Below are 26,618 nucleotides of genomic sequence, written 5' to 3'. Positions count from 1 at the left end.
AGTGCTGTCTCGGCCAGGAGCAATGCAGTCCATAGAGTATGATGAGTCTGCTGCGCAGCCTTCACAGACCATGTAAGACCTATTTCAAGTTTCCATCATCCATTGCGGTAGTTTTATCCATAGGTATCATGCTACCTCGGTTGATGTTCACCTTGCCTCATCAAAGTAATTTGTTCTACCTTTCATATTCATTGGTCTGTTTGCCACACATCATTATTGTGTCAACAGGTGGTAGCAAATGGGCACCATGATAGCTTACTGCTTTTAGCATCGTTTTGATCTAGTAATTACTAATTTCGTGCCCTACCGCTCTTCTAATAGATAAACTGAAAATACTTAGCTATTAAAAGGTGATCTACTTAGCTATAAAAACTTTTATATACAAAAGTATATTTTTATCGCGCCGTGAGCAATCAGCCCTATCAGCCAATCATATCTGTAGACACTTTTAATACGGTGGATATTTCCTTGTATCGATAGCAGTTAGGTCTTTAGTCTGTTTCCGGTCGAACAATACTGATGAGTAGCCATGGCTACTCAGCAGTATTGTTTGACCATCAATTTCACGTATTCCCTTAAACTCCCATTCACTTCCTAACAACCGCTGGTTTTCTCTTGAGTCTTTCAATTACAGAGATTTACCGAGTCACAATTAGTTTTTCTTTGTGTGGTTTTCTCTGTTACACTATTACCATACTTTGTGAAGGTTTGAATGGTGCAGCTCATCCATATGATAAATTCACTGGGGTGTTTATGTGCTTGGAAGAGTTGTTTCCAGCACAAACATTGGGGATTGTGAGATTTGACAGAAAAACCAAAGGAACTTGGCAGGTTATGAAACTGCAACAGGGCTCATGAGACATCTGTAGTTGCAGATATATAGACCATGTGGGTACAGTAACAAGACCTAGTCAAAAGCAGAGAGTAGTTTGATGTATAATTTATTATCTATATGTATGATATAGAATCATGGAATTATGATCTACTTCATTGATCCATTGGATTGCGGTAACCACCCACCAACAATAAGCTGCCTTGTCTTTGCAGATGAGTGATTGAACGGAATATTGAGTACTGCAGAATTTTCAATGAAGTAATGCATTTCGTGATTGATTAATCATTTTATTATTTATTAAACAATGAGTAGACAAGCTTGTTGATTTCTCACCTTAGTTTCTTCAGATTTGAAATTCCTTGTAGCTTAAGAAGTTCTTTGATACTTTTGACACACGAGTAAATGTCACCCAGCTTGGTCTTTACAGGAGAAGAGCAGTTTTGAGCAGTTAAGGTGGCTGTAACTATTTTCCAATGCACCTCTCAAGCTCTTTGTAGATGCTACTCAAAAGCCCTCAATTACTAGCTTTTTTCCATTTGCAAAGCTTTGTTAATGCTTTGCTAAAGCTTAGCAATAGCTTGCTAGGATGTGGTACTCTATTGTAGTGAATTATGCAATTCACGATAGCTAGCAGTGGAAATCAATTACCAAGTACCAATGTTAATGACTGTTTCTAACCGAGTGAAGCCGGAAACAGACTACCTAATTGCTATTACTGGGCCCAAATGGCCGCCGCCGTATTAAAAAATCTAGATTTGTGTCTGTAGATCTGCTTGGTAGATTTGGCTAATTACGCATGGCGTAAGAAACAAATTGTTTATGTATTTATACTCACCCTTTAAATGGCTAATTATCACTGGTTAGCCATAGTATCACCAGTAAGTGTAAGTATAAAGGTAAGGGATGCTCTGGTCTGCCTGTTAAACCTAAGACCCCGTTATACTCCATGGTCCTTCCTCCTTTGTAAAAAAAGTTACACGAAAATGTCCTGTGGCAATCAGACTGTGTTAAATACTTAGTCTAACAATTTTTCATCACTTAGTAAGTACAGTGCATGCGCGTATGAATATTCTTGCGTTCTTTCAGTTTGTGCTGTCAGTGTGGTACGCCAATCGCTCCTAACCCAGCTAATATGTGTGTAGTATGCATAAGAACACACGTGGATATCACCGAGGGTATTCCCAAGCAAGCTACCATCTTTTTCTGCCGAAACTGTGAAAGGTTCGTCTGCTCTTACCTTTTGATAATTGATTAAACTATTGGATATAGTCATTTATGAGTTGTTTTGCATTTGACCATAAAAATGTTGCTGTCAAGTGAATTTTTCTTGTTAAATTGTTACTTCATTAGCGTTGCTTTGCCACCTTTGCAGGTACCTTCAGCCTCCCTCTCAATGGATTGCTGCCAGCTTGGAGAGCAAAGAACTTCTTTCTGTTTGCTTGAAAAAGCTAAAAGGGCTCAAGGCAGTAAGCAGAGTACTCCTGTTATAGGTGATGTATGGTTAGAATTGTCTTCATCTACATATGAGGTGGTAGCAGCCTGTGTACCTATTTATGACCATTTTAAGATCCTTAATCTTGTAAGAAAAGTACTCCTTCTGTTTCATTAACAACAGTAGTTTTAGGTGCAAACCCACATATTTAGTCTGTTGGATGTTTTTAGGCTCTTGCGACAGAAAATATGTCTCTTCTTACTTCAGGTTAGACTTGTTGATGCTGGATTTGTTTGGACGGAGCCACACTCCAAACGATTGAAAGTAAAACTAACAATTCAGAAGGAGGTATATTCAATATTCATGTCTGCTAACACATTCTGTCAGTACCATTTTCAGCCTACATTGCTAACGCTTGTTAACTCAGTGAGGGTCTGCTGTATAAGAGCGCATGCCTATAGCACGAGTTTATTTACACACATTGGTTTAGCAGTGCATTATTTTTCAAGCGAACAGCATTAAAATTTCATTTCGCTTTTAACAGTTTATAGTAAGAGGTAGAATACCAGAATTTTACAAACTTGTGCTGTTATACAATTTGTATATTTTGACTTTTATCAAAAACAAATTTAGATTAGACGTTAAAATCAAGTACAGTCAGGCCCTGACCTACAACCACGTTAACTTATGATTTTTTTTAACAAGATGTAAAATTTGTTTAAATATTTGGCTCTGCACCTCAGTGATTTTAAATAAATGATGTTGGGAATTTTTTGAGGCATTGAAGTTTTGAAAATCAGTACTATATTATATATGCAGTTTTCCTTCACATAGTTGGTTCTACTTGTTTTTGGTCTGTGTCTGTGTTTTTGGTCTGTGTTTGCGCAGGAGTATGCTCGACAATTACAGTCAAACCTCAGTTTATGAACATACTCAGTTGCAGAAGGTTGTTTGGAAAGCGATTTGTTCGAAATCTGAAACTTTTTTTCACTATAATTAACTAGCTGTTAAAATTTCGTAACATTGAAGCAGGGTGGTATGTCTTGTAGGTCGCGCTGGTCACTATCTAGGTATGATTGGTTAGAATTTCGGCTGTGCATTGTCTAGCAAAATGACTTCAGCATATAGTTCAACTCTCAATTGTTGAAATCGAACTCAATGTTTGTAAGGCGTTATATAAATTTCGATCTGTCTGACATGAATACTGCTAAAAACCTAGCTGATTAAAGGGTTGCAATAGGAACGCTCCATGGCTGTAAGAACTCTAGGTAACTTAAATTGATTGACCAACTTGGCCAAATAATTTTCTATTTGTTATGTTTTTAGTAGAGAAGCTTTCTTTGGTAATTGCTCTAAAGGTGTATTGTGTATAAAGACATGTTAGCAATAATAGCTCAACGTGACAAGAGAAAGTATGCAGCAAATCGTGCAGGTGTTAAAAGTAGGGCAAATGATGAGTCAGCAATTACTACTAGAAGAAAAACAGCAATTGACTTAATAGCAAACTAATTAACTAAATAGGAATATATGACACTCCTCCCACACAAGTTGTGAGTTTATGATTGGTATCGCTCAGGCGCTTTCCTAACACGAAGAGGGTATCGTCTATTAGGTATTAAGGTACTGTCAGGCTGACCAGAAGACTTTGTATCCAGGTCAACTGGTGCAGGAGTAGCACTAGATATGCTAGTTTCTGAAAGGCGAATTTGAAGTTGGTTTGAATGTCTTTTCCAAAGTCCTTTATCAGTAGAAATCATAAAGATTGTAGAGCCCACTTTAGAAACGACTTGACCTGGAATCCATTTAGGGCCAGATGAATAGTTGCGAGCATACACCAAAGAATCTACTGCAAATTGTGATGCGTTTAAGGTGGTCGTGTTCTTAGATACATGAGCAGCCTTATTTTTTGGATTTAGTAGGGAGAGTAGGCATCTTGGTTGTCGCCCGTGTAACATTTCGGAAGGAGTTTTCCAGTTAAGGCTTGGGTGAGGGAGCATTCTGTAAGTGGCAAGCGCAAGACGTACACTGTCCTTTAGCTGAATTCCTCCCACACAGTTTTTTTCTACTGCTTTCTTGAATGTCTGTACAAAGCGTTCGGCTTCACCATTAGATGATGGATGGTAAGCAGGGGAAGTGATATGTTGAATAAAATGTTGGCTACAGAACTCTTCAAACTCTTTAGATGCAAATTGTGGGCCGTTGTCTGTGACAATTGTTTTTGGTAGGCCCTCCAAGCTAAATATATCCTTGAGAACATGAGTTGTTTGCTGAGTTGTAGTCTGCCCAATGTCCATCATGCCGACGTAGGGAAACTTCGAGAATGCATCAATGCACAAAAGCCACATCTTGCCTCTAAACGGCCCGGCGAAATCTAAGTGAATGCGACTCCAGGGCTCTTCTGATGCAGGCCATGAAGTGTAGTGTTGTGGAGGCGCAGGGGCCTGCTGTCTACAGATGTCGCACGCGCCTGTCATTGCCTCAATGTCAGAATTAATTGACTCCCACCATACGTAACGCCTAGCCAGCTGCTTTATTTTCATCACTCCCCAGTGGGATGTGTGTAGAGTCTCTAGTGTTGCAGATTGTAGTGCCTTGGGTACAACAACTCTGCAATTGGCATCTCTCTGAATAAGCACCACGTCGTCTTGTATGGTGAGGGAGTCTCTGTGCTCCCAAAATTTGTGAAATTCTTTCCCTTTGGGATTGTTTATAGGCCATCCTTCGGAAATCCATTTGGAGACAGTTTGAAGTGTAGGATCCTGTTTAGTGTACTGCTGGATCAGCATAGGGTCTATCGGATGGGTTTCTACTTCTTCTCTCAGCACGTGTGATACTTCTTGACTCTCCAGCTCTTCAGCAGAATCAAACTGGCTGTCAGGACCAAGTGGTAGTCGAGACAATGCATCAGCATTAGAATGCCTAGACGTGTGTTTGTACTTTATGTCATACTGGAAACCCATAAGAGTCAGGGCACATCTTTGAAGACGTTGGGCAGTCATGGTGGGTATGTTCTTGCTTGGAGAGAAGATGCTTACTAAAGGCTCATGGTCTGTTAGCAGAATAAACTTCCTTCCATAGAGAAATTGACGAAACTTTGTGATACCATATATAATGGAGAGTGCTTCCCGCTCTATCTGGGAGTATCCTTTCTGAGAATCAGTGAGAGTCTTGGAAGCGTAGGCTATTGGTGTTTCATCATCACCATTAGTGTCCTGCATTGAGAGTACAGCACCCACTCCATAAGAAGATGCATCAGTTGCAAGCACTAATGTTCTAGTCTGGTCATAATGTGATAGGTGAGTGGCGCTAACAACATCATTCTTAAGTTGGATGAAGGCCTGCTGGCAAGAGTCACTCCAGACATATGGTACACTGTCTCTGAGTAAATAGTACAATGGTGCCGCTTTGTCTGCCATATTAGGAATGAATCGACTGTAGTAGGTTATTTTTCCAATGAATGCTTTCAACTGCTGGACATCTTGGGGCACAGGCAGCTGTTTAAGGGCAGCAATAGATGAAGCAGAAGGGCGTTTACCTTGCTTGTCAATAACATGGCCTAAGTACTCCACGGAGTTTTGGAAAAATTGACATTTGTCAAGCCTTACACGAAAACCATGTTCCTGCAGTTTTGCTAATACCCGTTTTAGGTTATCCCAATGTTCTTTCTCTGTGCTTCCAGCTATGATGAGATCATCGAGATAGGCAGCCACACCAGGAAGTTCTTGAGTCAGAGCATCCATACATCTCTGAAATTGTGCTGGGCTTGAGGCAACTCCAAAGCACATGGTCTCATATCTGTAGAGACCAAATGGTGTGTTTATGACACACAAGTTCTTGGAAGCATCATCTAGCTCTAGTTGTAGATATGCATCTGCAAGATCTAACTTTGAAAAATACACACCCCCTCGAAGTTTTTCCATTAGGTCATCGAGCTGTGGCAAAGGATGCTGATCTACAGATATACTTTGATTGAGTTGTTTGAAATCACCACAGATTCTTACTTTACCAGATGGTTTAGATACAACGACTATGGGCGCAGCCCAGTCACTGAAGTCGACACGTTTTAGAACACCTTCTGAGACTAGGCGGTCTAACTCATCTTTTGTCGCTTGTTGTTTTGAGTAAGGTATGACGCGTGGTTTAGAAAAGGCAGGCTTAGCTCCTTTTAGATGAATAGAAACTTTATGTGATTTACAACGGCCTATACCTGATTTGAAAACGTCAGGAAACTGTTTTGAGATTGAGTTTATATTCGATTTGAGAGCTTGGTCAGTGTCAGTGTTTGAAATAGCGTGTGCAACAGAGGAAAGACCTTGCTGAGATAACCCAAACTCATCACTCCAGTCCAGTCCAAGAAGGTTTGTGCCTTGGTCCGAGTCAACGACAAGTAAGCGCAAGTTTCTTTTTAGAGTTTGACCAACATGTACATCAACAAAGCATTGTACTTTTACCTTGAGAGCGGTGTTGCCATAGGCACGAAGTGACGTTTCTGAGGGTTGGTATGGAGGAAAACCTAGCTGTTGATACCCTTTTAGACCTACCATTGAACAAGTAGCGCCTGTGTCCCATTGAAACTTAGCCTGTCTGCCATTTACAGTGGCATTTATCCAAATTTGTTTGCCTTTGCGCTCGTAGGTGTCCGAGATTTGGAAAACACTGCTTGTTTCATCAACTACATTATTAGAGTTGTAGCCATTACTTGTATTAGTCTTGGATGATTTCATGCACACAGAACTGATATGTCCAAGGCCTTGGCAGAAGTTGCATTGCTTGTTGCGATGCGGACACTGTTTTCGGTCATGCTGTATGAAACACTGTGGGCAAGATTTGAGTTTAGACGTCTTACCTATTTCTGGCGTAGTCTTATCACTACTATGTCGTTGTGTATATTGCGCTTTGGGGTTAAGGTGTCTATGCTTGTATGACGATGCCATTTGATGAGTGGTTGGTTCCACTACTGTCTCACCTTTCAAGACTCTGTCAGTCTCTGATGTAGTAATAAAAGTGGAAGCTTTTTTAAGCACATCCTCAAGACTTGGATCCGTATCTAACAGGCATTGGCGTCTTATGTCAGCGTGAGGCGTCTCTTTTATTATGACGTCTCTAATCTGATCGTTGACATAACTTTCGCCACACCCTGTGTTTTTGCAAATAAAATTGCAGTTGCGGGCAATGCCTCGCAGATCAGCTGCCCAATCTGAGTACGACTGATTTGGCTTCATTCTGCAGTTATAAAATTCATATCTAGCTGCTTGTACGTGTTTCTTATCAGCAAAGTGTTCACTGAGCTTTATGGTAAGCTCATCAAACCCTTTTGTTGTTATGTCATCCTGCCCATACAGCTTTGTTAGTAACTCATAGGTTTCTGCACCAACCCATGACAACAAACATGCACGTTGCTGAGTACTGTCTGTTATGTTGTATACTGTAAAGTGTTGTCTAAGGCGTTGTAAATACTGTACCCAAGATTCCTTTTCTCTGCAATAGTCATCAAACCTCGGTACGTTTACGGATGATGGCGCTGCAGTTGATTGCGCTGTTTGGTTCGTAGCAAGTTGTCCAAGAATCGCTGTAAACTGCTCCATCTGTGCCTTTTGTTGTGCTTGCATTGCTGCTATCAATTCTGTAATATTCTCTGCCATGGTTGTGCCTTTAATAACTTCAATAATCCCACTTCTGACACCAACTGTTGTGTTTTTAGTAGAGAAGCTTTCTTTGGTAATTGGGCAAGGCCAAGCATGGTGTCACACACAAAGGCAATTTTTTTTCTGCCTTTAGCAACCATAATTTTTAGTTAATTGGCAAGCAAACATGTTCAGACATGTGGAAACACAAAAGTTTTCATAATGAAATCTTCTCTTATGAAGATATTGGGCATGCAAGTAGGTTTTTCTGGTATGGTGTGTGACGCGCGGGACAATTGATCATCTCTTCTCAAACTTTGCAATTCATTCTGAAATAAATTTTTCTTCCATTTTATAATCAATACTATAGTGGATTTTATAGCCCAGGTGTTTTTTCCTAGCAAATGCAAATTTTTCCTTACCATTTAGGCAAGCAAAAATTAGTTTGTCCCGCGCGTCACAATTTAAGTGCATTTAGTTGCAGCCTGTTCTTTCAAAGCTATCTGAGATAAAAAATTCTCATCTATAATTTGATTTTGGGCTGCTATAGCTTAGCCAAACGCGCCAATTTGCTGAAGATACTGCAAGTTATAGTTTTATAGGTACATGGAACTATTTGTGACGCGCGGGACATTTTTAATAATATGGTGATGTCTGCCTTTGTTTGGGAGTTCTCTTTGATACTCTGGTATTTGAAAGTAATGCTGGATATTCCAAGTCTTAAAAGCCAGTTTCTTTGAGAAAAATAACGAATTAGAATTATTTTATGAAGTTTTTTAACTCAAAATATGTAGCTTGTCAAGATTACTCTTTTGATACACACACACACACACACCTAGCATGCAAATCACGAGGTAATCCTTGAACCAAATGTGTATTTGTAAAGTATGGTTACAAAAATTACTTTCCACTCATGCATTGAATTTTCAGTCAGTAGAGAAAGTAGGTTTCCCTCATAAACACTAAGAATTTTTCAGAGAGAGTACGTTTGCTTTTTTCACACTTTCAAACTGGCATGTGTTCTAATGACTGCCAAACTGCTGTTAAAATCATGCTACACTTACTGTCGGTATGGTAATACTGCCACAATGACACCATACTAAACATGCCATCCTCCCTGTCAGGCAAGGCTGACAGAATAACACCACACTCAACATAACGCTCAGCCTCATGCCATACTTGGCGTTATGTTAGATGTCATTTGCTTGCAAGATGCCTAATTCGATGGATCGTAAGCGTAAGAGTAGAGAAGTTTTTATAGCACAACATGGATTTAAAGCATTCAGGAAACTAGAGAATAAAAGGTAAAATATATTTAATACCTATTATACATTTCTGAGCAAGTATACACAAGTACGTACAACATTTTTTATCAATCACACTACTTGTGGTTTGATGATGTAAGGTGAATCACGAATTTGAGTAAACATTCAACAGGTTTCATGTCATATACATGTATATGATATGTACATAATATGGTTTAATCTGTAATGAATATTAGTGTACAGTTTTATGATTTTATAGGTGTAGATAGCACAGGGAGAGAAAGAGATTTCGCATGGCTCCATCAGATTTAGAAGCAAAGCGTGCTAAGGAAAGAGAGAAAGGCCAAATATCGCGCTAAAGAGGCAGAAGCTAATTCAACACCAGGAACAAGCACCTCTTCCATATTTTTAAGCTGACTGTCTGAATGAGGAGCGAGAAAAAAGCTACAGACAGCATTGCCACACTTTCCATTGAGAAAAGCTCTTTTGATTGGTAAATAGCTGTCCATGATGAGCCCGACCAAACAGGATATTGTCCTTCAGGCAGTTTGTCTGCCTAAACTAAAAGCGCGAATGAATTTTCAGCCACGGAACAAGCTACTTGAATCAACAGTGGAGAAGATAACTTATTTCTACCGGGACAGTAAGATCAGTCGAGAAATGCCAAGCCAGAAGGATACCATCAGTGTAAAAGACAAGACTGGTAAGCGATGAAAACTTCGGAAACACTGAACTACACGTTAAGTGACATCTTTGAGATTTTCAAGGAGGAATATCCAGATATCAAGGTTGGCCTTAGTAAAAAGAGTTGCGCCCAGTAAATTGCAAGCCAGTTTCTAGACATGTATGGTCAAATTGTCTGTGCTTGCAAATACTGCGAAAATGCGGATTCAGCTCTACTGGGACTGCGGCAGGCTATTGTCTGTTCTTTGGAAATGCCTACTACGCTCCACCAGCTACTGAAAAGAACTGTGTAAAATGGAAAATGAATCATGCTGATTTAAAAAAAAATGGTTTACTGCATGAAAGTCTGACAATCTTTAGGTTATATATGTTTTATGTTTAAATAAAATAAATGCAATATATAATAATATTAATTACTAGTGGGTTTAATACAAATATATTCACTGTTACAATTACAACTCATGGCAATTTGTGGTCTAACAACAACAAAACATAGAGAAATGTTTAATTTTTCATGATGTTATTTTTGTCCCGCGCGTCACAGTCCCGCGCGTCACAGGTGGTTGTCTTCTTTCAAACCTCACAGAGTCATTAAACTTGGGCCTGGAAACAAAATGGTATGTATTCCTAGCAGAAGGACAAAAGAGCTTTGCACTTGTCAAATAGTAATGTTATGAGTTCAAAAATTCAGAAGATTTTTTCAATTGATCAAAGAGTAGTTTTTCATGTCAAATTATGGTCCCGCGCGTCACACCATCTTCAATGATTCGTAATTTGTTAACACATTTCATGACAAGGATGAAATCTCATTCAGTAGTAGTTGATGTCAAGTACTTTCTAAAACAGTATGAATGACACCAGAATTTCGCATCTGAGCTGAGAGGTATGCGAGGAAGCGTTCAAATGTCCCGCGCGTCACAATCCTGCCAAAAACGGCTTTACCCAATTGCTCTAAAGGTGTATTGTGTATAAAGACATGTTAGCAATAATAGCTCAACGTGACAAGAGAAAGTATGCAGCAAATCGTGCAGGTGTTAAAAGTAGGGCAAATGATGAGTCAGCAATTACTACTAGAAGAAAAACAGCAATTGACTTAATAGCAAACTAATTAACTAAATAGGAATATATGACACTATTTCTAAGGTTTGTAAGATTTTATATAAATATGCAACTTTAATCAATAAGCTTTGTAAACAATAACCAAAATGAAGGACACTAAAGACTTGTGTAGGCATTTAAAGCACTACTGCTTCATCTTTTCAGCGGTCGTGCTTTAGTTAAAAGTTTACTTGCAACAAAATTTACATTACAGTTATTTAGTATCAAAAGGTTCACCATGTCTTACTCTGCTGTGTTGTAGGTGCAAAATATGTGGAAATGTGATTACAAGCTCTCAAAAACGAACGGTTAATCGCAGCCACCACGAAAACGCCGTAGTTCGGAATCTCTTTATTTCGATGACGTACTCAAACATTGTGGTTATTGTTTTGACACGTGATGTTGTCACGTGAAATGAAAGGCCAATAAAAGGCTCAATATAAAACTTCTCGTAGCACTAGTTTATGACAAACGCTTCGGGTTCTACCGGAAAGTCTGTATCAAATATAGATACTTACCACTTTACAATTTCGTTTCAGCCTAGTCTAATCATCTAGTCGTAATCTGATCATATGACCCATACTTCCTGCCAAATGGCACGAACAATTTCTGCAGCATTTTTTGACTACCACAGGTGACCAACAGGCTTCTCATGTTTATCAGAGGATGATGTGCACTCCTGCGAGCTAAGATTTAAAAGTTAAATGAGTTTTTATGGTAGGTTTTGAGATATCAGTGTCAAAGTGACAGCATTACAATGATTATGAAATAGACGCGTAATGACAATAGACATGGTTGTATTGAATGCGTGAAGTATATTTGTGAAAATATTTCGACGAATGAGGTTGCGCGAAAGTGTAAACAGAAACCATCTTGTACAACTACGTCCTATTTGAGCCGTTTTGAAAAGAGATTCTAATCTACTGCGGTTTTGGGATGGCTGCGATTAACTGTTCGTTTTTGAGCTTTTAAGAGCTTGTAATCACATTTCCACATATTTTGCGCCTACACCACAGCAGAGTAAGACATGGTGAATCTTTTGATACCAAATAACTGTAATGGGAATTTTTTTGCAAGTCAACCTCTATAGTGTCATCGTTTTAGGGGTTATGCTTTAGTTAAAGTGTCAAAGGTTTGGCCACTATCAGCTTGCTGAGACTAAAGGTATAAACACACTAGGCGATTTTATCGCGAGCGTCATGAGGAGGGCGGAGATATCGCTAGCGTGTGCATAAACACACTTGAGCGATTCACTAGCAAGCGATATAATGGTCACGCCCACAAACTGCCAATAAAATTTCGTATCATTAGTTTCTTCGGAGTTGTTAATAAATTTAGGTCAGTCAATATGGCGCCGTCTAGGCGACAACGTAAACAACTTACGCATTTGTTATTAAACCTATCTCACTTTCACGGATTGTACACTGCCTACACTACAAGGAGACATAAGAAAAACGATTATTGCATTTTTAACTGTAATATTTTTCACTATTTTTATACACATCTTATTTTGTAGTGGTTTTTTATATTTAGGCCTAATGTATTAAATATTTACCGTTCTCAAGATGGTCAACCTGTGCAACGATTGATTCCAAATGTTGGTTTTCAACTTGGATTTTTTGTAATTTTTGTTTGTTATGGTGCACATGACTGGGAGTGCTATTATTAAATTTATGAACAATTCAGTGCTCGTTCTGAAGATGTTTCAATATTAACAAAATAGCAAATTGTCGCTGCTGTACGTTGATGAACATCGATAAGAAATAATTACCCGCCATAAAATTGCATTCTGGTAAAATCCAACCAATCGAAATGCATCTCGCTAGCGATAAAGTTGTGCAGTGAAAGTCTAGCGTTATCGCTGTGGATGAGCACGCTGGGTGAATTCTAGCGCAGATTAGCGCCACGCAGCGCGATATCGCTCTAAATATCGCCTAGTGTGTTTATACCTTTAGTGTTCAAATTCAGACGTTCGTCAAATAAAAGTTGATTTAAATTGTTGCCTAGTTTCAACTTTAAAACAAAACTGATTTATTTTTGTAGCCATGAATATCAGTAGATGTCTGAGCAGCTTTGCATTTTATTACTTTTAACTAATGTACGTAACTGTAGTCTTTGTCTTCATATTTCTGACTTTTATGAGATGTACACATACACGTATTTAGGATACAGCAAACAGGCTAGTCAATTTCTGTTCTGATTTCTCATGCCTTTTTCTAGTGCTACTTACACCGGTTTCATAGTGACTTGAGTGTCTTTCTTAATTGATTTACAGAATGCTTTTCTTCCCAGTTGCTCAGTCACATTTGTAACTGCAGGATATCTGCTGTAGATCTTTAGAATCACAATCATCACTGTTATTACAGAAGCAGATTGTAACTGATCACTATAGCACTCTGGATAGGGTGACATCTTTGGCATAAGCAATTATAGTTTGTATGAATTCCAATGAAAGATATAGAGAATACTGGTAATACTGACTTTAGGTTCTGAATGGAGCCATGCTGCAGCAGGTGTTTATTGTGGAATTTGTCGTGCACAACCAAATGTGTGACGACTGCCACAGGACGGAGGCAAAGGATTTCTGGAAGTCTGTTGTTCAGTTGAGACAGAAGGCTAGCCATAAGAAGACCATGTACTACCTAGAGCAGGCCATACTCAAGCACAAGGCACACACCAACACTCTGAACATTAAAGAGATGCCTGGTACTATTTGCAACATACTCACAATTTCATGGTGGTTGTTCCCTTGACAACATAAAACTATATTAGAAAAGTCTCAGCAACATACTCTAATGAGTGACAACAGCTACATGTAGTTGCTGAGTTATCCTATGCTTTTAGAATTGTAACATGGTTTTAAAACTCTCCATCACAAATGTTAAATGAACATCTATTTCTCACATAGGGAGCTTGCAGTGATGTGTGGGCATCACAAACAGAAATTACTTGCTATCTTCTGCACTCCTTTACACACTCCTTAACGCAACCCCCAAACTCTTGTACCCACTCCTCTACGCACTTCTTAACGCAAACCCTTGTACCCACTCCTCTACGCACTTAACGCAACCCCTGAACTCTTGTACCTACTCCTTTACAGACTTCTTAACGCAAACCCTTGTACCCACTCCTCTACGCACTTCTTAACGTAACCCCTGAACTCTTGTACCTACTCCTCTACACACTCCTTAACACAAACCCTTGTACCCACTCCTCTACGCACTTCTTAACGCAACCCCCAAACCCTTGTACCCACTCCTCTACGCTTTTCTTAACGCAACCCCCAAACCCTTGTACCCACTCCTCTACGCACTTCTTAACGCAACCCCCAAACCCTTGTACCCACTCCTCTACGCACTTCTTAACGCAAACCCTTGTACCCACTCCTCTACGCACTTAACGCAACCCCTGAACTCTTGTACCTACTCCTCTACACACTTCTTAACGCAAACCCTTGTACCCACTCCTCTACGCACTTCTTAACGCAACCCCTGAACTCTTGTACCTACTCCTCTACACACTCCTTAACGCAAACCCTTGTACCCACTCCTCTACGCACTTCTTAACGCAACCCCCAAACCCTTGTACCCACTCCTCTACGCTTTTCTTAACGCAACCCCCAAACCCTTGTACCCACTCCTCTACGCACTTCTTAACGCAACCCCCAAACCCTTGTACCCACTGCTCTACGCACTTCTTAACGCAACCCCTGAACTCTTGTACCTACTCCTCTACACACTTCTTAACGCAACTCCTGAACTCTTGTATCCACTCCTCTATGCACTCTTTTACTCACTCCTCTATGCACCCCTGTATGCACTTGTAAGTTTAGTTAGTTTTGCTTAGTCATTAAACATTTATTATATGGCTTGTTAAAGTCATTTAGTCCTAATCATAATGTAGAACATTGCAAAGTCCCTGCAGGAAGAACAACAAACATTACTTTTTATCTGTTTGTGCTTTTTTATTGTCTTTCTTCAAAAGTGTTGTATTACCTTAATCAGATGCAAGACAGATATATTTCTTGTGCCAGTAGGCGCTCATTACCCTCGCGATTTTTGTCGCATCTTTCAAAATCAATGTTTGTCAAGTAGTAGACCATTGTCTCAGGAGACAGTTGTTCTTTCAGATGGAATAGATTTCTTTTATGGGCAACCGCAGGATTCCAGGAAGTTTGTGGAGTTCTTGCAAGCTGTGGTACCCTGCAGGTAAACTCATCGGTTACCTTTTGCACTCGCTTTTGACACTGGTTTCTAAGAGTCCATCAAATGCGTCAATGTTGTTGTTGATCTATTGCACATAAATTTTGTATATGATTGGAGATGGCAAGGCATTCCTCGTGTTGATTACAGGTATGTTACATCGAAGAAGCTAGTATCCCATGATATTAGAAGTAATATACACAACTATAAAACAACCTTCTCAGTAGAAATCGCTCCTATATGCAAGGTCAGTTGTTCATATCTGTCGCTATTCGACTCTGTCGTCAGAATAGTGATAATGTGTAGCATTATTATTGCTATTTTCTGTTAAAATTCTGACGCAGTTTTGACGAAGCACAAAATATTGGTCAAGGTTCAAAACCCTTCTTTTTCTCATAATTAGTGTTATGACTATCCTAAGGCTACAGAATGGCGTTATGAATGTCGTAAGGCTATAGATCGGGGTTATGACTATCATAAAGCTACTGATCGGTGTTATGACTGTCCTAAGGCTAAAGATCGGGTTTACGACTATCCTAAGGCTATATATCTGTGTTATGTCTATGCTAAGGCTATAGATCGGGGTTATGACTATCCTAAAACTTCATATCTGTGTTATTACTATCCTGAGGCTAAAGGGCGTGTAAGTTGTTTTTAGGTTTGTTCGTTCTCTGACTAGCTTTACCTCGTGCTACCACAATGCCATATCATTTGACTGTGGGGGATGTTTATATGAAGAGTGCTGCATTCTACCCTCTTATTAAGAGAGTTTTATAGATTAATTTTAAAGAATTGTGTAATCAGGCCACTCCAATCTATAACCACTGTTTCTCGCTATTATACTTGATGTAAGGAAAAAAACAGAAAATTTTCATATTACCGTACCTTTCGGACTATTAGCCGCTACTTTTTCTGATGATTTGAGCCATGCGGCTTATATAAGGGTGCGGCTGTTCTGTGACTTTTTCTTTGACCGCTAGGGCGCATTAACCAGAATCTCCGGTTAGTGCGCCTCTAGCAGTGAAAGAAAATACGAAACAATGCCTAACGGTACTGTTCCGTTAGGCACTAGGTTAAAAAGCGTCGGTTAATACGAAACAGTGCCAATAGGCACTGTTTCGTTTTAAACAGCAAAGTTACTGCCACGTTAAAAAGCACCGTCCTGAGTTCTGCGGCCTATACAAAGGTGCGGCCTATGTATTGTGTTATTATCGGTTTTTGGAAAATAAAGCAGATGCGGCTTATATAGGGGTGCAGTTTATAGTCCGAAAAGTACGGTAATCTGCCTGAGAAGTTACTGTTTAAAACACCGAGGTAGAAGAAGATACAACAATGCTTCGTTAGTGTCATTGTTTTACCTGTGCTTTTATTACTATTGCCCCTTGCCTTCCAATTGTGATTTGCCGAAACAGACCACTTTAAATTTAATTACCTTTTATGAATTAACACTTTGAAGCCTAACCTTGCGTGTCTAACCTTGTATACCCAAGCAAGTCCCCTGATCCTGGACCGTATTGACATCTTTCAATTGATTGTAAAAGCACTTAGTAAAGCACAATTCTTTTTTAACTGAGTATCATGTTGAAGCACAAAGCCTTTAGAAGGCAATGAAAGAAAACAGAAAGCAAAAATAGTAAATAGTTCTTTTTCACCCTCTTTCAAAGATGTGACGCTTTAGAGGTCTGAAGAAACATAATGTTTGATATAGACCAACTCTGATAGAGTATATTTCCTATGGACAGAAAATCGAATAGTTTTAATGCGAAGTTCTTGTTACTGAAGATAAGCTTTTTAGTTTTGTCTATTTTGATCTTCATTACTACATATTTCAATCAGTATGTCACTAGAAACTTATGTCCATACGTTAGTTCAGAAGAACTAAGGTTTTGTTGGTGGCCATTTCTCATTTCTCGTATGATGAAATGCCCTCGATATTTTGTCAATATCTCAAGAACTGACTGTCCAATCCATCTGAAATGTTGGAGTTATACTGAAAGCTTATATCGCACAAAGTGGCCATTGATTTTGTAATTCTACATATCCCGGGATTGCAGAGATACGAAAAGAACTAATGTTCTGTCAGCAGCCATTTTGCATTTTTTGATTGGTTAAAAATGCCTTGGTATTTTGCCCAAATCTCAAGAACTGATATTCCAATCGACTTAAAACTTAGAGTGTGTACCACACTATAAGCAACTGAAATTTTATAATATTACATTTAGCTAGTTGTATCCATTGTTATTCTATGTATTCTCAGGATGACATAATCTGCTTGTCGCCAAAACTTTCGGCGGCATATGGCAATATCGGCCAATTGGTTATCTGTAGCAGAGTGACTACAGCGATTCATCTTCTGAACCCATCAACTCTTCAAAGCAAGTCATCATACGTTGTCTTTCCTTATCTGTATGATATTTTACCATTATTTACGGTACCTTCATATACAGTACCCTTATTTATTATTTACTTTTTATAAGTATCTTTGTCTATATATAAATATGTGTCAAGTCCTATTATATAAATATGTGTCAGGTCCTATTGTATAAATATGTGTCAACTCCTATTATATAAATATGTGTCAAGTCCTACCATCATTCGAGAGCATATCTCAAAGAGAAGCAACTTCAGCTGCAAATGAATATGTTAGGGTCAGTATTGTTCTTTGGTGATCAACTCTTCATATTCACCAACATTACCAACATTTTTGTTTGCACATGGCTATATGTAAGATTGGCTACTGGCTGGTTGGTATGTATATACATGGCTATATGTAAGGCTGGCTACTGGCTGGTTGGTATGTATATCCATGGCTATAGGTAAGGTTGGTTACTGGCTGGTTGGTATGTATATCCATGGCTATATGTAAGGTTGGTATGTATATCCATGGCTATATGTAAGGTTGGTATGTATATCCATGGCTATATGTAAGCTCATATGTCTGTAGTGGCTGAAGTGAACAGCACCCTGTATTGGAAGTCTCCATTCGCTAGTTTGGCCACATCCAAGCAGCTGCAGGAATACCTTGTTATGCAGGTTGACATAATTGCTGCCGATACAATCCATCACAACAGCAGCGTGGGAGCCATTTCTTCCAAAGTATGTTCATTCCCCCTCGCTTATGCAACTTGTGTGCATTTCAATAATACACAAGTTATATATGAAAATATTTCTCTGCAAGCAATGTTCTGCTCCCACATGCGGGCACAAGTAGGTATCTGTTCCTCTATTCACTCTTGATTCTCATTAGTGATGAGTGCTCCAGTGTGTTTTATGATTTTAAGAAGACATTTAATATTTCCCTTTAAGGGGTTGACTTGCAACAAAATTCACATGACAGTTATTTGGTATCAAAAGATTCACCATGTCTTACTCTGTTGTGTTGTAGGTGCAAAATATGTGGAAATGTGATTATAAGCTCTTAAAAGCTTAAAAACGAAAAGCCGCAGTAGATCGGAATCTGGTTATTTCTCTGACGTAGTCATTACATTTGGTTATTGTCTTGTCACGTGATGTTCTCACGTGAATTGAAAGGCCAATAAAAAGCTCAATATAAAACTTATCGTAACACTAGTTTATGACAAACACTTCGGGTTTTACCGAAGACCCCGTATCAAATATAGATGCTCGCTACTTTACAGTTTTGTTTCGGCTTGATCTAATCGTCAAGTCGTAATCTGATCATGTGACCCAATTATTCGCAAATAATTTCTGCAGCACTTTTCGATTAATCACAGGTGACCAACAGGCTCATCATGATTATCAGACACTGATATGTACTCCTTCGAGCTAAGGTTAAAAAATTAAACAAATGTTTACGGTAAGTTATAAGATATCAGTGCTAAAAGTGACAGCATTACAATGACGATAAAACAGACGCGTAAGAACAATAGACATGGTTTTATTGAATGCGTGAAGTATATTTGTGAAAATATTTCGACGAATGAGGTTGCATGAAAGTGTAAACAGAAACCATCTTGTAACAACTACGTCTCATTTGAGCCGTTTTGAAGAGAATCCAAACTACGGATGTCTCGTGTGGCTGCAATTAACTGTTCGTTTTTTAGCTTTTAAGAGCTTGTAATCTCATTCCCACATATTTTGCACCTACAACACAACAGAGTAAGACATGGTGAATCTTTTGATACCAAATAACTGTAATGTGAATTTTGTTGTAAGTCAACCTTTAAACTTGTGTCAACATAAAATAAACTCTTCTCGTGAATAAATCCTTGTAAGTTTTCATAGAAGTATGATGTATCATTGTAGCATGTTCTGGCTGATGTTTGGGTGTGTCGCTCAAGTGATATGTCTGCTGATCAGATTCACTGCAGATCTCACCTTGGTCACCTTCTCCAGCCAGGTGACACGGCTCTTGGGTTAGTAGCACTCTGATTTTACTGTAATATAACCGTGTCTGGCTTGAATGTAGTTCATGTTTTCTGTTGAACATTTCATCAACAATATTTTACTTGGCTAAATGTTAGCAAGCTGGTATTGAAGCTTCGTGTAATTCAAGGGGTTTTATTAAATTGAGAAATTGCTGAGCCCACTTTAAAATTTTGTTGTGATTTTTTTTTAGAAGCATCAATCTGAATCCATACGGTCATATCTCAAAATATTTTAATACATTGTCATATATGACTAAAGAAATAAATATATTTATATACAGTGAAACATGGATAACTCAAACTTCACGGGACCGAGCGAAAGTGTTTGAGTTATCAGAGCGTTCAAGTTATCAGAGCACAGTCACAAGTGAATGTATTTATCAGTAGATACATATACAAACTACATGTATATATAAAACTAAAGTATAGGTTGTTTGTTGTAAGTTAAAGGGCATCTGATGTAGAGTTTTAAAGTATTTATCAGAAAGTATAGATATTTTATACACTTGAGATTTGTGTGTTGTTTTAGGTGATGTGTCTGCCAGAACTTTTTCAGATTAAAATTGGCAAAACCTAATCGCGGTTAAAACGCTCAGAAGACATTTTTTCTTCTGAGTGTTTTACTCGAGATCAATTTTGCCAATTTTAATCTTAAAACGTCTTGTCAGTCACATCACCTAAAACTGCAAACAAATCTCAGCCCAATAGAAAAATATTTATTCTTTCTGATAATTTTTAAAACATGACATAAGTAAACATTTACGACCAATGCGAAAAAGCATGCTTTACATCTGATCAGTTGTTTCATTTAAAAAACTTATCGAGTGTAGTCTGTGACAAGGTATTTTTTTGACAAAGATCAACAGTGTGACTTATTGTAGAAATAGATTTTAAACAGTTATTATAGTCCTTAAAAACTTGTTAGCCTTTTCTAACAAAATTGGCCCATCGATAGGTACGCCTTCACTACGCACTTGTCTAAACCAAGTCAATAATACACCATCCAAATCAACGTGCGACGTTGAACGATCTCTTAGCCTTGATGAATTTTGGTCACATAACGATCTTATTCTTTCTTTTTGTTTAATCCATGTTGACACTGTACTTTTTGGAAGATTTTCTCTTTTTGATAATGCTGATAGCTTTTGTCCTGCTTCGATTTCCTCGAGTACTTTAAGTTTGTCAGAAGGTTTCCATGCTTTTCTTTGCTTGCGTGATGCCATCGTAAAGCGGATGTCTGTTGTAGCGAACGCCAAGCCACGAGCCTATTTGTGACATTTTATCTTTATGTATCCGCATATAATCACTGTTACAATATGTTTTTTGCATGCTGTGTCTATCTTTATTAAATTTTTATCGCTAATACCTTCCAACGTTTATAGCTTGGCCGTAACTAAGCGAACGTCTTAGCGACCCGATTAATCATTTTTATACGATTTCTTTTTCGGTTCCATTATACGGTACGGGGGAAATTATACGTACACTATACGCGTACTAAAAGCGCTTTCGTTAAGAAAGCAGAGTAGTCTCAGCTCCGCGACTAGTGGAAACTCCTTCGAAATAAATTGAACGGAAACCGTTTGTGAATTCGGCAAAAAACTGTTCGAGTTAACGGTGCCGAGGTCGAGTTATATAATGCCATTTATCATTGCGTGGGAACGGACCAAGCAAATCCATTCGAGTTAACCATGTGTTCGCTATATCCGAGGGCGAGTTATCCATGTTTCACTGTATATGACTAAAAAATAAATAGATATATATATATATATTTATTTCTTTAGTCATATATGATAATGTGTTAAAGTATTTTCAGATATGACCGTATGGATTAAGATTGATGCTTTTTTTTTAAATCACGAAAAAGTTTAACATCAGTCTCAGCAATTCCTCGATTCAATAAAACCGCTATATACATATAACAGTATATATATATAGATATCTATATATAAATGTATATAAATGTAATCCATTAGTATCTGATAGATGTGCGTTAATGAGCTAATTCGTTGAGATAACATTTGTTATTGGGTTGAATTTTTTCCTTCAGCTGCTACTAAGTAGTTGAGATAAGAGCGTGATAGTTGCTACTCGCTATTATGCTATCTAAATGTTATCTCTGCTCATCGAGACAATTGACATGTTCACCTTTGCTCATACCAACACTCAAATGTAACCTGATATTTTTACCTAGTAAATTAGCACCACAAAGTAAGTCATTATGGCTATTGATTTAGCCATCTGAAATAGTTGGATTGAATTAAAAATGGTTTAGGTAAAGAAAAGATTTTCATGTGTAATTAGGTTCAGATACGAGCATTGTCGTGAAGTAAATTAAACTCAAATCTCAGATCTTCGCGTAGGCCAATGTTAAACTTTCGAAAGCCTCACATTACATGTTTTCAAGGCCATTCTGTTAGTGTTTCTTCATGCATTTTAAAAAGTTGTCAGTAACTATAAACAAACCTATTAGGTAATTTTTGTCACACGTGGCAGATAAAAAATTTATTTAAAATAGCTTTGAAATTACTTTATTAGCCATCTACAACCATCCCAAGTACAGTCATCCCTTGACATAGGAGTGTCCCAACATACGAGAAAATCGTACTACGGGCAGTTTCGAGCAAGTTTCTCCCGCGATCTACGAGTAATCTTTGAAATATGAGTTGGTTCTCGATGGCCACTATATGCCCAAGTATGCGAGAGGCCGCTTTTGAGAACAGCACCGCTCGGTCTTTCTCCTCGAATCAGTTTGAAAAAGTTTATAAAAGGTTGGCTAAAAGTAATAGTGAACGCGCCAAACCGATAGCAGATAATAAAAATTCAAGACGATAAAATTAAAGTTTAGGAAAAGATTAAAACTTAGCTTTTAGTTAGCGTGTTTAGTAAGCTAATATCATCCAAGTCAAATTCAGTTGCATCACAAAACTTTAGTGTGCCAAATGCGTTGCTGTCAAGTCTCTCTCAGTCCACCGTTAGTCACTACGTCTGTCTTGAAGGTAAACATTTACAGTAAAATTGTTGTAAAGTAAAATTTTATTGCAGATTTTAACAACTAAATGAGTATTAGTTACTTTGTTAGCAAAGGTACTGAATTACAATTAAAAATACGGTTTTCCGCTGAATTATCTTGTTTAATGTGGTTTTATAGTAGAATGGTAGCGGATTAATTTGTTTCTAGTTATTTTATATAGGAACTAGTGCCTTGAGACACTATTAAATTAATGTAAATTAGTAAATTAATGTACGAGCTCAGTCCCAGAACGCATTAACCTTGTATGTTGAAGTATGACTGTATTATGGAAATATGTTAATTTTATGTATTATACCTCCAAAAAACATTCACAAGGTTCGTCATTCAGCTGATAGGCTTTCTGCTTTGGCACATGCATCAGTTTGATATAACAAAGGCCTTTTTAGCTAGGCTTTTTCGATTTATAAAGCTCTCATGCAGTTGAAATATCAATTATAATAATACAAGGTATGATAAAACAAAGCAATATCAAACCTGCTTATTATTTAGGTTTGATTTGAGCAACAGCAATGTCAATGACGTTGACCTGGACAAGCTTTCTTCTGACAAAAAACCAGATTTGATTTTGGTGAAGAAACAATATTCTGATAAGGGCTTTAGGAACCGACAACGAAAATGGAAGCTGCTACGTCTTGAGCGAGAAGCTGCAATGAGTGCGAACAGCAATGAAAGGTTTGCTTAAAAATGTTTGCAGCTAGAGTTGTATTTTCTTGTCCAACATAAATACCTTTATGATGGTAATTACCGTAAAACCTCTAATTGAATGCCACCTCTATTTGAACACCACCTCCGATTGACCGCCACCCTGAGAGAAGGGTTGAAAAATAGACTGCCACTCTCCAATTGAACGCCACCTCCATTTGACTGCCACTTTGATATTATTTCATCTTTTCGAGTCCATATTATCAACCGATCAGTAGAAGTGTCCACAAGATCGTATTAATGAGTCGTTTATGTCAATAACAGTTAATTCTCTCGTTGTCCAATTCCAAAGCTTTTCTTTTTTTTCGTTTAAACTTTGAAAGCAACACTGTAGCAATATCGGTCTCAGGCTAGTAGTAGCTCTCTGTTTAACGCGGTCTTTCTACTTCGAAGTAGCCTACATATATAAAATCGGCTTAAATTATCGATGGTAGATGGAACTTGGAAAGCAACGCCATAGAAATAAATAACTACTAACTATTTCAGGCTAATAGTAGTTTCTTGTTTAACGCGGTCCTAATACTTAGAAGGACATGCATATAAAAACCGGTTCTCAGGTTTTGGACCAAAGGTTATACGTTTAGTGAGCAAACTTTTAGCACTACATCAGTGCTAAATGCAGCACGTGAAAGTTTCGCTTTGCCGAAAAATTGTTTGGACGCTAACATCGACTGGTTCAGCAGTGCAGAAGAAGAAGCCAGAAGATATTGTGGAAGGTATTGGACAACTAGAAGATGTTCGTTCCATTGAAAGCAACAATCAGAACACAGCTATCCGAGCAAACGATGGAAAGATTTTTTTTTCCTAAAACGTTAATTTTTGTTTCTGCATGTAATATAGGTGTGGTTCGTTTATGTCACTTGTTCATGGATATACTGTATATTTGTATCATTTGATAGATTATTGTTGTATAACCTATAAATATCAGTTTTATGGCATGTTATTTAATAGCATTTTGCCGCTATCTTAACACGGCTTACAACGGATCGATGCTCATAACCCCACTTCTATTGCACATAAAAAGCTAGTTTTGGTTGCAAATTGTTGCAAGCATATCAGTGCGTGCAATGAGCTTTTATGCAAGATTGTTAAATATAGATATAAAATAAAAATATGTCTTCAACTTTAGAATGAAATAAAAATTGAATATACCAACAAATTGCAATGAACGATACAGGCTATAATATCATCGCAGGTCAATTGCAAGCAATAGATATCAACTGGTAGAGATATTTCTCAGTTTCTTGATGCATATTTATTAAGAGATCTTTGACAAGTTAGAGGTAAGTTAGCATATTTATTGCATTCAAAATGTTTAATATCAGTCCACCAGAAAAAGAGGGTAAAGTATAGGTGACATTCGCTTCACTTGCAATGGGGCTGAATTTATCTTCCGAAAATTCTGACAAGCTATTTGAAAAATAGACCTCCAGCCTCTATTTGAACGCCGCCTCCAATTGACCGCCACCATAGAGGAGAGGTTGAAAAATAGAGTGCCATGGCGTTCAATTAGAGGTTTTACGGTAGCTAAAATCTCATTAGCTCATTCAGCTAAAGACTCACAATTGTTGCATCCTAAAATCACTGTACTGCTTAAGCCAATATTTTGCTGAGTTATTTAACACTTGTTTAGATATAAAGATGCTATTGCCTTGTTAATAATACTATTCTGGCGCAGGGACTACACTGATTTCATGGAGGACTTGGAGGAAGATGAGACTCTACGTCATAATGTTAACATATACAAAGGTAAGAAGGGAAGTGAACATTGCAAGCCAGCTCAACTGTGGCAAAACATGCTCTCCCTTGTTAAAAGCCTAATGCATGGTAATAGTTGCCGTAAAACATTATTTGCTTATGAACAAATTATCATCATAATTTGGTTGTAACAATTATTTGATTTATGACAAATTATTATTTAAAATTATTATTAGTGGTAAGTTTTTCAACAGAAACTCTGATGAAACCAGTGTTACAGCAGTAATATTTTCAATAACGCTATTAAATCTCCATGTTGGTTTTGCAGCGGTCTAATTGTTCATTTGAATTTTACTCATAAGTTAGTTTCCCTTTTTGTAACATGTTCTTACTTTTTAAAAGAAGCGAGTGAGTATATGATATGAGTGATTATTTAGGTTAAAATATGCATAGCATTACGTTATGTCACTAAAGCTGACTCTCACAGCTCTTATTAGTCAGTTTTAATTACTAGCTTGCTCAAATTAAACATTGGCACTGTGCCAGGCTAATGGCAGGTGGCAGGCAATTACATTATTTGTCACTGTTTATATGCCGATTTTTAATACCCGTGCAACGCCGGGCATTCCGCTAGTACCTAAATAAATCAATGTTATGATATTTGTTAGGCTATTATACTTTACATAATCGTGTTTGCTCCATAATAGCTATGTGTGTTTTGCATGTATAGTGTTGATATTAAGTTATTTGCCATATATTTGAGTTAACATACCTAGTACTTGGAAGCCAGGAGGCAGTTTTCCATGCATGCTGATCTATTTTCTTAACATATAAGAAAGCCAGTTAGCTTTAATCATGGAATGCCACTTATGCTGATAGGACCCAATCTTACATCAGTTGTCATAAAAGTTCTTTCACAAATTCCCAGAATATGTTTATGCTGGCTTTCATTTAATGCACCTTCTGCTAGTTCATCCTTGTTATTAAAAATGTCATTGTAGATCATCGAAAGGTTGCAGTGGAAGCTGATGCTGATACCCCACAGATATCTTTAGAGGAGATGCTCGATGATTTGACCTTGACAGAGGATGCTACTGGTGGTGCTGGCTCAGCCATGATGGAGTAATAGTCCCTAGTTTGTGCAGCTCGTAGAATGGCATGCTGCACCCAGAGACCTTTGTTATTATCCTGGTGCCTGTTTTTGGCATATGTTCTGATATAAATATAGCGAGGTGACAGGTTATCAGAATATGACTTTTCATATATTGGTGCGTGGACTGCTAACTCTCAAGAATTCCTCTAATGTAATATTTTGCTTCGTAATCCGTTGCCTTCAAGAAACAGTTGAAATTCTTTCTAATGAAGCATGGAGCAATATACTGTCTAATCACCTCACTTGCAAATTTATTCCTTTTCAAATTGTAGAGCTATTGCGCTGTTAGAGCATTAAAGATACGTGTATGATCGAAATCATGCAGAAACCCGTTTTCTTAACATACATGCCCGCGCAATGTTCTATAAACAACGAAAATATATAACAAAACAAGTATCTCCTCTCTGTCATTGTTTAATTTTCTGAACATTCAGTCTTACTGAGTTATTGAAACCACTTGACAATATGTGTCAGTATCCATCTGCATTTCCTATAATTGCAATTAT

General features: G+C 37.9%; 1 protein-coding gene across 1 annotated transcript; it reads left to right on the top strand.

Moving 5' to 3' along the window:
- On the top strand, nucleotides 1-26,474 carry LOC137394463 (60S ribosomal export protein NMD3-like). The gene is made up of 13 exons (XM_068081186.1): nucleotides 1-72; nucleotides 1,922-2,056; nucleotides 2,208-2,301; nucleotides 2,535-2,615; nucleotides 13,425-13,644; nucleotides 15,068-15,146; nucleotides 15,291-15,387; nucleotides 17,398-17,515; nucleotides 18,085-18,236; nucleotides 19,407-19,516; nucleotides 23,049-23,231; nucleotides 24,940-25,010; nucleotides 25,961-26,474. The coding sequence occupies exons 1-13, from the start codon at nucleotides 23-25 to the stop codon at nucleotides 26,083-26,085; spliced, it is 1,515 nt and encodes a 504-aa protein (XP_067937287.1). The 5' UTR covers nucleotides 1-22; the 3' UTR covers nucleotides 26,086-26,474.
- The last annotated feature ends 144 nt before the right edge of the window (nucleotides 26,475-26,618 follow it).

Source organism: Watersipora subatra, chromosome 4 (assembly GCF_963576615.1).
Source record: "Watersipora subatra chromosome 4, tzWatSuba1.1, whole genome shotgun sequence".
NCBI classification, from domain to species: domain Eukaryota; kingdom Metazoa; phylum Bryozoa; class Gymnolaemata; order Cheilostomatida; family Watersiporidae; genus Watersipora; species Watersipora subatra.
This window is presented reverse-complemented; position numbering and strand designations above follow the sequence as displayed.